Source organism: Coregonus lavaretus (genome assembly GCF_964263955.1).
Source record: "Coregonus lavaretus genome assembly, contig: HAP1_SCAFFOLD_329, whole genome shotgun sequence".
Lineage (NCBI taxonomy): Eukaryota > Metazoa > Chordata > Actinopteri > Salmoniformes > Salmonidae > Coregonus > Coregonus lavaretus.
This window is the reverse complement of record NW_028160267.1, coordinates 200,894-216,485: the sequence shown is the minus strand read 5'-3', so window position 1 is coordinate 216,485 and position 15,592 is coordinate 200,894. Positions and strand designations below refer to the sequence as shown.

The window sequence follows — 15,592 nt, the reverse complement described above, 5'->3', positions numbered from 1 at the left end:
CAGGGGGATAGAACACCAGGGGATAGAACACCAGGGGATAGAACACCAGGGGGATAGAACACCGGGGGGATAGAACACCAGGGGATAGAACACCAGGAAACAAACAGCTAGCTTTACATTGTTGTTCCTTACAAAGTTACACAGCAGAGAGCCGAGCCCATCGACCGCCATGAGTCAAACAGACGAGAGGAAACTGAGGAGGGATAAGAGGGATAAGCATGATAGTCTCTCTCTCTCTCTCTCTCTCTCTCTCTCTCTCTCTCTCTCTCTCTCTCTCTCTCTCTCTCTCTCTCTCTCTCTCGCAGCAGCAGAAAGAGATTAATTGAGCTTTTGCTGCTATATTATTTCACAGTGCCAATGACTAATACACCACCCATTATCCCATAATACATATCAAATCAAATTTTATTTGCCACATGCGCCGAATACAACAGGTGTAGACATTACTGTGAAATGCTTACTTACAGCCCTTAACCAACAATGCATTTATTTTTTAATAAAACATGAAAAATAAAACAACATCAAAAAAGTGTTGAGAAAAAAAGAGCAGAAGTAAAATAAAATAACAGTAGGGAGGCTATATATACAGGGGGGTACCGGTGCAGAGTCAATGTGCGGGGGCACCGGCTAGTTGAGGTAGTTGAAGTAATATGTACATGTGGGTAGAGTTAAAGTGACTTTGCATAAATAATTAACAGAGTAGCAGCAGCGTAAAAAGTTGGGGTGGGGGTGGGGGGGCAGTGCAAATAGTCCGGGTAGCCATGATTAGCTGTTCAGGAGTCTTATGGCTTGGGGGTAGAAGCTGTTGAGAAGCCTTTTGGACCTAGACTTGGCACTCCGGTACCGCTTGCCGTGCGGTAGCAGAGAGAACAGTCTATGACTAGGGTGGCTGGAGTCTTTGACAATTTTGAGGGCCTTCCTCTGACACCGCCTGGTATAGAGGTCCTGGATGGCAGGAAGCTTGGCCCCAGTGATGTACTGGGCCGTACGCACTACCCTCTGTAGTGCCTTGCGGTCGGAGGCCAAGCAGTTGCCATACCAGGCGGTGAAGCAACCAGTCAGTCCACGATCATCTCCTTTATCTTGGTCACGTTGAGGGAGAGGTTGTTATCCTGGCACCACACGGCCAGGTCTCTGACCACCTCCCTATAGGCGAGCATAGAAGTGGTTTAGCTCGTCTGGAAGTCTTGTGTCACTGGGCAGCTCGCGGCTGTGCTTCCCTTTGTAGTCTGTAATAGTTTTCAAGCCCTGCCACATCCGACGAGCGTCAGAGCCGGTGTAGTACGATTCAATCTTAGTCCTGTATTAACTCTTTGTCTGGTTGATGGTTCGTCGGAGGACATAGCGGGATTTCCTATAAGCGTCCGGGTTAGAGTCCCGCTCCTTGAAAGCGGCAGCTCTACCCTTTAGCTCAGTGCGGATGTTTGAAGATTGGCTAATAGGATTGATGGAAGAGGCAGCTTACTCGCTCGCCGTCGGATCCTTACAAGGCACCCCGACCTACGTCCACGATATCTCCATGTCTTTCTCATGCGAATGACGGGGATTTGGGCCTTGTCGGGTGTCTGTAGGATATCCTTCGAGTCCGACTAGTTGAAGAAAAAATCTTCGTCCAATACGAGGCGAGTAATCGCTGTCCTGATATCCAGAAGCTCATTTAGGTTATTCAGTGAGGGAAAAAAGTATTTGATCCCCTGCTGATTTTGTACGTTTGCCCACTGACAAAGAAATGATCAGTCTATAATTTTAATGGTAGGTTTATTTGAACAGTGAGAGACAGAATAACAACAACAAAATCCAGAAAAACGCATGTCAAAAATGTTATAAATTGATTTGCATTTTAATGAGGAAAATAAGTATTTGACCTCTCTGCAAAACATGACTTAGTACTTGGTTCAATCTGCAACTCTATACATGTCCACAAACCCTATCGATATTGTTACTTTTTCTGTCACATCAATTCACTGATGACTATTACAGAGTAACCAGACTCTTTACCCACTAAGTATTCTGATACCACAAACACACACACACACACACACACACACAATTCCTCTGATACCACCGAGTAGTAGGGTTGGGTGGTATACCAGTATTGATGCACGGACCGGTTTGGGTTTTTACATTCTATAATGGTATTTCAATGTTTGGTTTGTTAAATGTGACCCGTTACTCCGCCGTGTGTAATGTCTGTTTCGATAGTTTACTACTACTACTGCTGCTACTTGAGCCGTCTCTCTCCTCCCCCCCCCCTCTCTCTCTCCATGCTCCTTTCCCCACAGACCAAGCCCCTCCTCCTGTCACTCAAGGAGTGCAGTTGTTGTTGCTCGACCACAATAAAATTAAATCATGGTCAATTATTATAATTTGTTGTACATGCTCAGACCCCCATCCATAGTGCCTGCGCCATTTACAGTACATCTTGCTGGTTTTTCAATGCAACCAGACGGCAGACTCGGTTAAGGGAAACTGAAATCCGTTTTACCTAATTTTTACCAGGATGTCACTTGTGGAACAAGAGGCAACAAAACTCTAGATCACCTTTACTCCACACACAGAAATGCACACAAGGCCCTGCCTCTCCTACCCTTTGGCAAATCAGACCATAACTCTATCCTCCTGCTTACAGGCAAAACCTCAAACAGGAAGTACCAGTGACGTGCTCAATACGGAAGTGGTCCGATGAAGTGGATGCTAAGCTACAGGACTCTTTCGCTAGAACAGACTGGAATATGTTCCGGGATTCATCCGATAACATTGAGGAGTTTACCACATCAGTCACCGGCTTCATTAATAAGTCGATCGATGACGTTGTCCCCACAGTGACCATACGCACATATCCCAACCAGAAGCCATGGATTAAAGGCAGCATCCCCACTGAGCTAAAGGCTAGAGATACCTATTTCAAGGAGCAGGACACTAATCCGGACGCTTATAAGAAATCCCACTAGGACCTCCGACGAGCCATCAAAGAGAAAAAGCGCAATACAGGACTAAGATCGAATCCTACTACGCCGGGACTGACACTCAACGGATGTGCCTTTTTAATTATTTTTATTAGGATTCCCATTAGCCGACGCCAATGAAGATGGAAGGGAGTACCATACACTCATGGCTCTGTATAATACTGTACATTTCCTTGAATTTGTTCTGGACTTGGGGACTGTGAAAAGACCCCTGGTGGCATGTCTGGTGGGGTAAGTGTGTGTGTCAATGCTGTGTGTAAGTTGACTATGCAAACAATTTGGAATTTCCAACACATTCATGTTTCTTATAAAAACAAGAAGTGACGCAGTCAGTCTTACCTCAACTCTTAGCCAAGAGAGACTGGCATGCATAGTATTGATATCAGCCCTCTGACTACAATGAAGAGCAAGATGTGTCGCTCTGTTCTGAACCAGCTGCAGCTTAACTAGGTATTTCCTTGCTGCACTGGACCACATCACTGGACAATAATCAAGATAAGGCAAAACTAGAGCCTGCAGGACTTGCTTTGTGGAGTGTGGTGTCAAAAAAAGCAGAGCATCTCTTTATTACAGACAGACCTCTACCCATCTTTACAACCATTGTGGTCCTCTGTAGCTCAGCTGGTAGAGCACGGCGCTTGTAACGCCAGGGTAACGCCAGGGTAGTGGGTTCGATCCCCGGGACCACCCATACACAAAAAATGGTTTTATGCACGCATGACTGTAAGTCACTTTGGATAAAAGCGTCTGCTAAATGGCATATTAAATTATTATATTATTATATTATACATATTATATTGAATCTACAGTATATTTGACCATGACTGTTTTACAATCTAAGGTAACACCAAGTAATTCAGTTTCCTCAACCTGTTCAACAGCCACACCATTCATTACCAGATTCAGCTGAGGTCTAGAACTTAGGGAATGATTTGTACAAATTACAATTCTCTTAGTTTTAGAGATGTTCAGGACCAGTTTATTACTGGCCACCCATTCCAAAACAGACTGCAACTCTTTGTTAAGGGTTTCAGTGACTTCATTAGCTGTGGTTGCTGATGTGTATATGGTTGAATCATCAGCATACATGGACACACATGCTTTGTTTAATGCCAGTGGCAGGTCATTGGTAAAAATAGAAGAGTAGAGGACCTAGAGAGCTGCCCTGTGGTACACCATACTTTACATGTTTGACATTAGGGAAGCTTCCATTAAAGAAAACCCTCTGAGTTCTATTAGATAGGTAGCCCTGAATCCACGATATGGCAGAGGTTGAAAAGCCATAACACATACGTTTTCTCAACAACAGGTTATGGTCAATAATATCAAAGGCTGCACTGAAATCTAACAGTACAGCTCCCACAATCTTCTTATTATCAATTTCTTTCAACCATGTTGAGTGCCCTTCTCTATAAGCATGCTGAAAGTCTGTTGTTAATTTGTTTACAGAGAAGTAGCGTTGTATTTGGTCAAACAACATTTTTTCCAACGGTTTGGTAAGAGCTGGCAGCAAGCTGATTGGTCTGCTGTTAGAACCAATAACTCTTGGGTAGCGGAATGACTTTGGCTTCCCTCCAGGCCTTAGGACATAAACTTTCCTCTAGGCTCAGATTAAAGAGATGTGTGGCTATAGAGTCCTCAGTAGCTTTCCATCTAAGTTGTCAATGCCAGGAGGTTTGTCATTATTGATCGTTAACAATCATTTTTCCACCTCGCCCACAATAACTTTACAAAATTCAAACTTTGCAATGCTTTTCTCTCATTATTATTATTTGTTTATGCATGAATATGATGGCTCACTGATCGTTGTTGGCATTTCCTGCCTAGATTTGCCCGCTTTGCCAACGAAGTAATCTTTTAAATAATTGGCAACATCAAATGGTATTGTGATGAATAAGCGTTCTGAATTTGTCTTTCTGACCATCATTTCATTTAAAGTACTCACGTTTATTTTCTATCATTCTTTATATAATTGATCTTGGCTTCATAATACAGTTTCTTCTTCTTTTTGTTGAGTTTAGTCACATCATTTCTCTATTTGCAGTAAGTCAGCCAGTCAGATGTGCAGCCAGTCTTATTAGCCACTCCTTTTGCCCCGTCTCTTTCAACCATACAGTTTTTAAATTCCTCATCAATCCATGGAGCCTTAACAGTTCTAACAGTCAGTTTCTTAACAGTGCATGTTTATCAATCATTGGAAGAAAACATTTCATAAATTCCTCAAGTGCAGCGTCTGGATGCTCCTTATTAATCACATCAGTCCAAACAATCACGGATTACACGACGCAAGCCTACCAGACAAGCTAAATTACTCCTATGTGCACTTCGAGGCAAGCAACACTGAAGCATGCATGAGAGCTCCAGCTGTTCTGGACGACTGAGTGATCACGCTCGCTGTAGCCGATGTGAGTAAGACCTTTAAACAGGTCAACATTCACAAGACCGCAGGGCCAGACAGATTACCAGGACGTGTACTCCGAGAATGCGCTGACAAACTGGCAAGTGTCTTCACTGACATTTTCAACCTACCCTGGCTGATTCTGTAATACCTACATGTTTCAAGCAGGCCACCATAGTCCCTGTGCCCAAGAACACCAAGGTAACCTGCCTAAATTACTACTGACCCGTAGCACTCATGTCTGTAGCCATTAAGTGATTTGAAAGGCTGGTCATGGCTCACATCAACACCATCATCCCAGAAACCCTAGACCAACTCCAATTTGCATACCGCCCCAACAGATCCACAGATGACGCAATCTCTATTTCACTCAACACTGCCCTTTCCCACCTGGACAAAAGGAACACCTACGTGAGAGTGCTGTTCATTGACTACAGCTCAGTGTTCAACACAATAGTGCCCTCAAAGCTCATCACTAAGCTAAGGACCCTGGGACTAAACACCTCCCTCTGCAACTGAATCCTGGACTTCCTGACAGGCCGCCCCCAGGTGGTAAGGGTAGGCAACAACACATCGGCCACGCTGATCCTCAACACGGGGGCCCCTCAGGGGTGTGTGCTCAGTTCCCTCCTGTACTCCCTGTTCACCCATGACTGCATGGCCAGGCACGATTCCAACACCATCATTAAGTTTACCGACGACACAACGGTTGTAGGCCTGATCACCGACAACGATGAGACAGCCTATAGGGAGGAGGTCAGAGACCTGGCCGTGTGGTGCCAGGACAACAACCTCTCCCTCAATGTGATCAAGACAAAGGAGATGATCTTGGACTACAGGAAAAGGAGGACCGAAAACGCCCCCATTCTCATCAACAGGGCTGTAGTGGTCCTCTGTAGCTCAACTGGTAGAGCACGGCGCTTGTAACGCCAAGGTAGTGGGTTCGATCCCCGGGACCACCCATACACAAAAATGTATGCACGCATGACTGTAAGTCGCTTTGGATAAAAGCGTCTGCTAAATGGCATATTATTATTATTATTATTATAGTGGAGCAGGCTGAGAGCTTCAAGTTCCTTGGTGTCCACATAACCAACAAACTATCATGGTCCAAACATACCAAGACAGTCGTGAAGAGGGCACGACAACGCCTATTCAAATCATATCAAATCGTGTTTGTCACATGCGCCGAATACAACAGGTGTAGAATTCTTAACAGGTGTTAAGAAAATATTTACTAAATAAACAAATGTAAAAAATATTAAAAAGTAACACAATAAAATAACAATAACGAGGCTATATACAGGGGGAACCTGTACCGAGTTAATGTGCGGGGGTACAGGTTAGTCGAGGTAATTTGCACAAGTAGGTAGGGGTAAAGTGACTATGCATAGATAATAAACAGTGAGTAGCAGCAGTGGGGGGCATTTGATTAATTCTTCAGCAGTCTTATGGCTTGGGGGCTAGAAGCTGTTAAGTCCAACTGGCAAATCTGGGTTTGGCTGATGCCAGGAGAACGCTACCTGCCCCAACGCACAGTGCCAACTGTAAAGTTTGGTGGAGGAGGAATAATGGTCTGGGGCTGTTTTCCATGGTTCAGGCTAGGCCCCTTAGTTCCAGTGAAGGGAAATCTTAACGCTACAGCATACAATGACATTCTAGATGATTATGTGCTTCCAACTTTGTGGCAACAGTTTGGGGAAGGCCCTTTCCTGTTTCAGCATGACAATGCCCCCATGCACAAAGCGAAGTCCATACAGAAATGGTTTGTCGAGATCGGTGTGGAAAAACTTGACTGGCCTGCACAGAGCCCTGACCTCAACCCCATCGAACCCCTTTGGGATGAATTGGAACGCCGACTGCGAGCCAGGCCTAATCACCCAACATCAGTGCCCGACCTCACTAATGCTCTTGGCTGAATGGAAGCAATTCTCTGCAACAATATACATTATACATTTGCTAAACATTCTAAAAACCTGTTTTCGCGTTGTCATTATGGGGTATTGTGTGTAGATTGATGAGGAAAAACATGTATTTAATCAATTTCAAAATAAGGCTGTAACGTAACAAAATGTGGAAAAAGTCAAGGGGTCTGAATACTTTCCAAATGCACTGTATACGAAAGTGTGCATGTATTTCTATTTCATACATCCAAATATTGGTTTTCAAATTATATTTGATGTGATAAATGTACTGTTTCACATCAATGATGGAACATACTTAAGTGCAGTGATGTAGTCAAGTCACTAAACCTTGAGTCTGAGTCGAGTCCCAAGTCCCCAGCGTTTGAGTCTGAGTCGAGTCCCAAGTCCCCAGCGTTTGAGTCTGAGTCGAGTCCCAAGTCCCCAGCGTTTGAGTCTGAGTCGAGTCCCAAGTCCCCAGCGTTTGAGTCTGAGTCGAGTCCCAAGTCCCCAGCGTTTGAGTCTGAGTCGAGTCCCAAGTCCCCAGCGTTTGAGTCTGAGTCGAGTCCCAAGTCCCCAGCGTTTGAGTCTGAGTCGAGTCCCAAGTCCCCAGCGTTTGAGTCTGAGTCGAGTCCCAAGTCCCCAGCGTTTGAGTCTGAGTCGAGTCCCAAGTCCCCAGCGTTTGAGTCTGAGTCGAGTCCCAAGTCCCCAGCGTTTGAGTCTGAGTCGAGTCCCAAGTCCCCAGCGTTTGAGTCTGAGTCGAGTCCCAAGTCCCCAGCGTTTGAGACCAAGTCAAGTCAGAGTCCTGGACTCAACCACCACAACACCGCAAGGATAGCAAGCAAGTATTTATATAGGTGATTATTACCTGTCGTTGTTGACTCAGTTTAAAGTGGAGTCCAGATCCAGGCACGCTGAGAGGGGTTCTCTGGGCCAGGGCCTTAGGCTGCAAGTGAGGAGACCCAGACATGGGCAGCTGCTGCTGGGGGTTCTGGTAGTTATGAACTGGGTGGTTCTGGTTCAGGTTCTGGGCTGAGGTGGACGGCTGTTGTTGTTGTTGTTGTTGTTGTTGTTGTTGATGGGCTGTAGTCTTATTCAGTGGACCTGCCATAGTGGGGGGTTGCTGGGATGCTTTGGGGCTGAAGTGGAGCATGGGCTTGTTGCTGAGCACCTTCATATCCAGGTGGCTGGAGCCGTTGTGTCCGTTGGGCTTGAACAGACAGTTGTTCACGCTTTTACCCTGACTGTCCATGGAGGTCTGGGGGGTGATCCTCTGGCCCATCGAGGCCGGGTTGGAGAGCTTGTCCTGGGGGAAGGAGCTGGAGGAGGGCTGTGTGTCCCAGCTACTCCCTGGTCCAGCTGGGTGTTGGTGGTGGAGCAGGGCCTGGGGTTTGGGCTGCTGCTGGTTCTGGTTGGCTGCCATCTGCTTTAGCTGCGCCGCGTGGGACACCTCAGGCCAGCCAGGGAGTCCTCTGCTGGGGGGTCCGGCCAGCCCCGAGGGACCCTGGCCTTGGCTCTTCTGGTTGGTGATGGGGGAGGAGCTGGACATTGTGAAAGAGGGACCAGCGGACGCCGGGCGGAGCTGTGAGGAGCCACCATGGCCGTGTGTCTGGCCGTAGTCTGGAGAGGAGTACTCCATCTTGATGGGCTTCTCCAGGTGGGAGCAGAGGGTAGACGCGCCGCGCTCCAGCTCCACCAGGCCGAACGTATCATCCTGCTTCAGCATCTTCTCAAACTCCAGGTCGTTCAGAGACGGGACGGTCTTCGTCAGCTCGTCGAACAGATCCTGAAGCTCCGGGTCGATCTGACTGCTGCCGACCTCATCTTTAAAGTCGAACACCATCATCTCTGTAGACCTCTGGCCGCAGGAAGTAACATGGTCTATAGGTTCCTTCTTCATCTCCTTCAGGGTCATGTTGATGAGGTCAGAGTTCACGACCCCATGGGGCATCATGTAGCTGCTGTTGTTGTTTTTCCTGTTTAGGGTGTGGCCTATGGACGAAGCACTGCCTCCCATGGACTGTGATTGCCCGGAGCTGAAGGAACAGGGTCCGTGCCCACCCAAACCGCCGCTGCCCCCCTCCAGACGGACACGTTTGAAGTCCAGCCCCGACGGCCCACAGGACAGGCCATTCTGTTGCTTGGAGTAGCCAGGAGTATGGCCCTCGATCTTCCTCCTCAGAGACCCTTGGAGCTGTGGAGATAAAGGAAAACTCTCTTGAAAAAACTGCTCACAGTCACATTATCTCAATTTTACAATACAATAGTCATTTCAAGTGGTGGCATGGTCTCATTTCAAGTGGTGGCATGGTCTCATCTTTAAAACAAATATTTTCATATTTCTGTCCCAATTTTTTTTTACAAATACCCACTTCAATGCTATTACCTTACTAATAGAATAACAATCGAACCAACAGATACGTATCATCAGCATGACATCAATGTAACCAGTTCTTTATGTAGCCAAGACAGCTGAACACGTTGATGCATGGAAGGCAGACTTTCTTGAAATGAGTATTTGTCAAGGCTCTCAGATTAAAGCCAACTAGCGCTGGTCCAATTCAAGTGTTGCCTAAAGACAATCTAACAATTAAGATACCAAGACCTCCTATTTACAATATAAATAAATCCTAATGCTGTACTTTGATGTCTTAAACCAATTTAAATGATTATGATAATTTTTAATATCAGTATAATAGAAATGTAGTCAAACAAAGTGTCTCTATGTAAATTGATCCAATTTGACAATCTGCTTCGAGGCCTCTAAACCTTGTTCACTTGACCAACCAGCCAGCATGTTAACAGAGACTTGACCAGTCAGCATGTTAGCAGGGACTTGACCCGCCAGCCATCATGTTAACAGAGACTTGACCAGCCAGCATGTTAGCAGAGACTTGACCAGCCAGCCAGCATGTTAACAGAGACTTGACCAGCCAGCCAGCATGTTAGCAGAGACTTGACCAGCCAGTCAGCATGTTAATGGAGACTTGACCGGTCATCATGTTAACAGAGACTTGACCAGCCAGCCAGCATGTTAATGGAGACTTGACCAGCCATCATGTTAGCAGAGACTTGACCAGCCATCATGTTAGCAGAGACTTGACCAGCCAGCCAGCATGTTAGCAGAGACTTGACCAGCCAGCATGTTAGCAGAGACTTGACCAGCCATCATGTTAGCAGAGACTTGACCAGCCAGCCAGCATGTTAGCAGAGACTTGACCAGCCAGCATGTTAGCAGAGACTTGACCAGCCAGCATGTTAGCAGAGACTTGACCAGCCAGCATGTTAGCAGAGACTTGACCAGCCAGCCAGCATGTTAGCAGAGACTTGACCAGCCAGTCATCATGTTAACAGAGACTTGACCAGCCAGCATGTTAGCAGAGACTCGACCAGCCAGCCAGCTTGTTAGCAGAGACTTGACCAGCCAGCATGTTAGCAGAGACTTGACCAGCCAGCCATAATAACAGTGGATGTTAAAGATGTTCACTTAATAGAGCAATATGTTGTTTCTGAATATATAGTTAAAGGGCAATTCCGCCACTTTTGAACCTTATATTCATAATCTCCAACATCAAACACGTGTCTACAAATGTGGTTAAAGGTTAAAAAAAAATGCATCTCTGTGACATCACAGGGTAGGATTAAACGTAAAAAACTGGGATTTTCTAAACCTGCAACGAGTTTCTAGCCCAAGGGAAGGTATTTTCTTAGTTTGAAAATCACTGTTGTCATCGGGTAGAAATCTTTATATATTTTTTTTGCAAATGTTTTCACATATGATGACACCAGTAATGTGCTGGAGACAATAAGGTTGAAAGGTGGTGGAGTTGCCCTTTAAAACACAAAGGAAGGTCTAAAAATCAGTTGACAGCTTGCTACCTCATGTAAGGTTCCTTAAAACAACATAGAAACCACATACATTTCACATGGAAACCACATACATCTTTTGCTGCCAGAACATGGTATTTATATAGTTATCAATTAAATGGTTATTAACATTTATGGAAATACTTCAATGACATTGGACTCTTCATGCTGCCACAGAGTAAGCCATGCAGAGGAGACACTCCCATTGGGTAATAGTTATACTCCTATTGGGTAATAGCTACACTCCCACTGGGTAATAGCTACACTCCTATTGGGTAATAGCTACACTCCCATAGGGTAATAGTTACACTCCCACAGGGTAATAGCTACACTCCCACAGGGTAATAGTTACACTCCCACAGGGTAATAGTTACACTCCCACAGGGTAATAGTTACACTCCCACAGGGTAATAGCTACACTCCCACAGGGTTATAGTTACACTCCCACAGGGTAATAGCTACACTCCCACAGGGTAATAGTTACACTCCCACAGGGTAATAGCTACACTCCCACAGGGTAATAGCTACACTCCCATAGGGTAATAGCTACACTCCCACTGGGTAATAGCTATACTCCTATTGGGTAATAGCTACACTCCCACAGGGTAATAGCTACACTCCCACTGGGTAATAGCTACACTCCTATTGGGTAATAGCTACACTCCCATAGGGTAATAGTTACACTCCCACAGGGTAATAGTTACACTCCCACAGGGTAATAGCTACACTCCCACTGGGTAATAGCTACACTCCCACTGGGTAATAGCTACACTCCCATTGGGTAATAGTTATACTCCCACTGGGTAATAGCTACACTCCCACTGGGTAATAGCTACACTCCCACAGGGTAATAGCTACACTCCCACTGGGTAATAGCTACACTCCCATTGGGTAATAGCTACACTCCCATTGGGTAATAGTTATACTCCCACTGGGTAATAGCTACACTCCCACTGGGTAATAGCTACACTCCCACAGGGTAATAGCTACACTCCCACTGGGTAATAGCTACACTCCCACTGGGTAATAGCTACACTCCCATTGGGTAATAGTTATACTCCCACTGGGTAATAGCTACACTCCCACAGGGTAATAGCTACACTCCCACTGGGTAATAGCTACACTCCCACTGGGTAATAGCTACACTCCCATTGGGTAATAGTTATACTCCTATTGGGTAATAGTTATACTCCTATTGGGTAATAGCTACACTCCCACTGGGTAATAGCTACACTCCCACTGGGTAATAGCTACACTCCCATTGGGTAATAGCTACACTCCCATTGGGTAATAGCTACACTCCCATTGGGTAATAGCTACACTCCCATTGGGTAATAGCTACACTCCCATTGGGTAATAGCTACACTCCCACTGGGTAATAGCTACACTCCCATTGGGTAATAGCTACACTCCCATTGGGTAATAGCTACACTCCCATTGGGTAATAGCTACACTCCCACTGGGTAATAGCTACACTCCCACTGGGTAATAGCTACACTCCCACAGGGTAATAGCTACACTCCCATTGGGTAATAGCTACACTCCCATTGGGTAATAGCTACACTCCCACTGGGTAATAGCTACACTCCCACTGGGTAATAGCTACACTCCCACTGGGTAATAGCTACACTCCCACAGGGTAATAGCTACACTCCCACAGGGTAATAGCTACACTCCTATTGGGTAATAGCTACACTCCCACTGGGTAATAGCTACACTCCCATTGGGTAATAGCTTTAGGAAAAGAGCAGTGATCAAATTTGTCCTCTGAAGAATAACAGTGTGTATCGGTGCAGCCAGCAGATATATTTAGGAATTTGATAAGAGCCGACCGTCGACAGACAATACCTTTAAACCTTTGTCTTATCTTTTTCATTTACATAAATGATATTTCCCTCTCCGTTGTGTTGTATTGCAGGGTATAGACAGCCAGAATGATCCTTTGTATTAGAGATTCTATTCATCATTCATCTATCTGCTTCTTCCCTTTGTCCCCCTGATGGCTTCGTTTACCTATGACTCACTACGAGACTGTTGGGATGCATCCAAAATGGCCCTCTATCCCTTATACTAACCCTATATAGGGAACAGGGTGCCATTTGGGACGCCTCTAATCTAGAGCTTAATTAAACTGGAACACGTACTCGAGATACTAACTTTATCCTGGACAGAAAAGTGAGTTCAGTACATTACAAATATGTTTGCTGGTAATTAATCATAGCTTTCAAGCTACAGAAGAATTTGAAAAAAATAACTCCCCAGCTTCATTTAATTCTATCAGTTACTAGTTGCCAAGAATCGCTTGCCAGTCGTAGAGCCTTAGTCCAAAGCACTACAGGAGGACAGTGATTCAGGGGGCATTGTCTACACATAGAGATGATCCGTTATGTGAAGAGTGTTATTTAAAGTTAAAAGACAATAGCAAACAATATTACAGGAGCAAAAACCCTGTGCTATCCTGGAGCACGAGTACAGGACATTACAAGGCTGCTTCCGACCGTTCTACAACAGATGCTGGGAGCTGACACTGTCGTAGTCCATGTGGGGTCAAACGACATCAGGAGGGCTAGCTCCGAACTTCTGAAAATTGATTTTAAAGAACTGATTCTAGCACTGAAAGATTCCAAAAAGCGGCCAATCATTTCAGGTCCGGTACCATCGTTGGGCCATCGTCAGCAGGCTACTGGCACACCTGACTGTAGCTCTGTTGGAATCACTTTTATAGATAACTTCGACACCTTCTGGAAACAGAAAATGCTTTACAGGAATGACGGAGTCCATCCAAATCATCTTGGCTCCTGGACTCTGTCCACGCATTTCTAGGCTGCGTTGAGACAATGACTTACCAATGGCCCAAGACCAGCTTAGTTAATCCCTTCCATTGTGTCGCTGAGTTGTCATAATGCTGCATCAAATGTACATTATCCCAGGGGCGTTGGCAGACACAATGTAAGTAACTTAATTTATGTCCCCCTAACTGCCCTGAATACCTCTGTTGATCCTACAGCTATTGTATGCAGTAATCATGTGCCTATGAACCAGAGTTATACTGTTAGCACTGAGGCGGTGTGCCCAAGTAGGAAGTCCACTGTGTGCAGCTCATCCTGCACTATCAGTTCCAATATAAATAACATGTGCATTTTCTACTTCTGATTAGCTTCCCACTAAAGCATTAAAAACAATCAAGCATCACAGAAAAGTGCTAAAAAATAGCCCATATTAACATATGTAGCATAAGAAACAAGGTTCATGAAGTCAATAATTTGCTAGTAACAGATGACATTCATATTCTGACAATCTCTGAAACTCACTTAGATAATACCTTTGATGATACAGTGGTAGCAATACATGGTTATAACATCTACAGAAAAGACAGCAATGCCAATGGTGGAGGTGTTGCGGTCTATATTCAGAACCACATTCCTGTAAAGCTTAGAGAGGATCTCATGTTAAATACTGTTGAAGTAATATGGCTACAGGTTCATCTGCCTCACCTAAAGCCCATTCTGGTGGGAAGCTGCTATAGACCACCAAGTGCTAACAGTCAGTATCTGGATAATATGTGTGAAATGCTTGATAATGTATGTGATATCAACAGAGAGGTATATTTTCTGGGTGATTTCAATATTGACTGACTTTCATTAAGCTGCCCACTCAAGAAAAAGCTACAAACTGTAACCAGTGCCTGCAACCTGGTTCAGGTTATCAGTCAACCTACCAGGGTTGTTACAAACAGCACAGGAAAGAAATCATCAACATGTATTGATCACATCTTTACTAATGCTGCAGAAATTTGCTTTAAAGCAGTATCCAAATACATAGGATGTAGTGATCACAATATAGGAGCCATATCTAGGAAAACTTCCAAAGGCTGGGCCTAATAATGTGTATAAGAGGTCATAAAATAAGTTTTGTAGTGATTCCTATGTTGTTGATGTAAGAATATTTGTTGGTCCATGGTGTGTAATGAGGAGCAACCAGACGCTGCACTTGACACATTTATGAAATTGCTTATTCTGGTTACTAATAAGCATGCACCCATTAAGAAAATGACTGTAAAAACTGTTAAATCCCCTTGGATTGATGAGTAATTGAAAAATTGTATGGTTGAGAGGGATGAGGCAAAAGGTATGGCAAATAAGTCTGGTACCACAACCGATTGGCAAACGTATTGCAAATTAAGAAATCATGTGATTAAACAAAATTAAAAGAAGAAATAACTATACTATGAAACAAACATAAATTATATAAAGAATGATGGTAGAAAGTTTTGGACCACCTTAAATGAAATTTTGGGCAAAAAGGCAAACTCGGATCCATCATTAATTGAATGAGATGGCTCATTCATCACAAAACCGACTGATATTGCCAACTACTTTAATGATTTTTTCATTTGCAAGATTAGCATACAAAGGCATGACATGCCAGCAACAACCGCTGACACTACACATCCAAGTATA

The 15,592-nt window shown here is 44.7% G+C and overlaps 1 protein-coding gene across 1 annotated transcript in view; it reads right to left on the bottom strand.

Moving 5' to 3' along the window:
• The window catches only part of LOC311121969 (mastermind-like protein 2), a 120,317-nt gene that overhangs the window by 35,082 nt on the left and 69,643 nt on the right, over positions 1-15,592 (bottom strand). Inside the window, exon 2 of the mRNA XM_084196399.1 lies at positions 8,134-9,459. Coding sequence (XP_084052525.1) covers positions 8,134-9,459 — 1,326 coding nt within the window. The remainder of the gene's footprint in view (positions 1-8,133; positions 9,460-15,592) is intronic.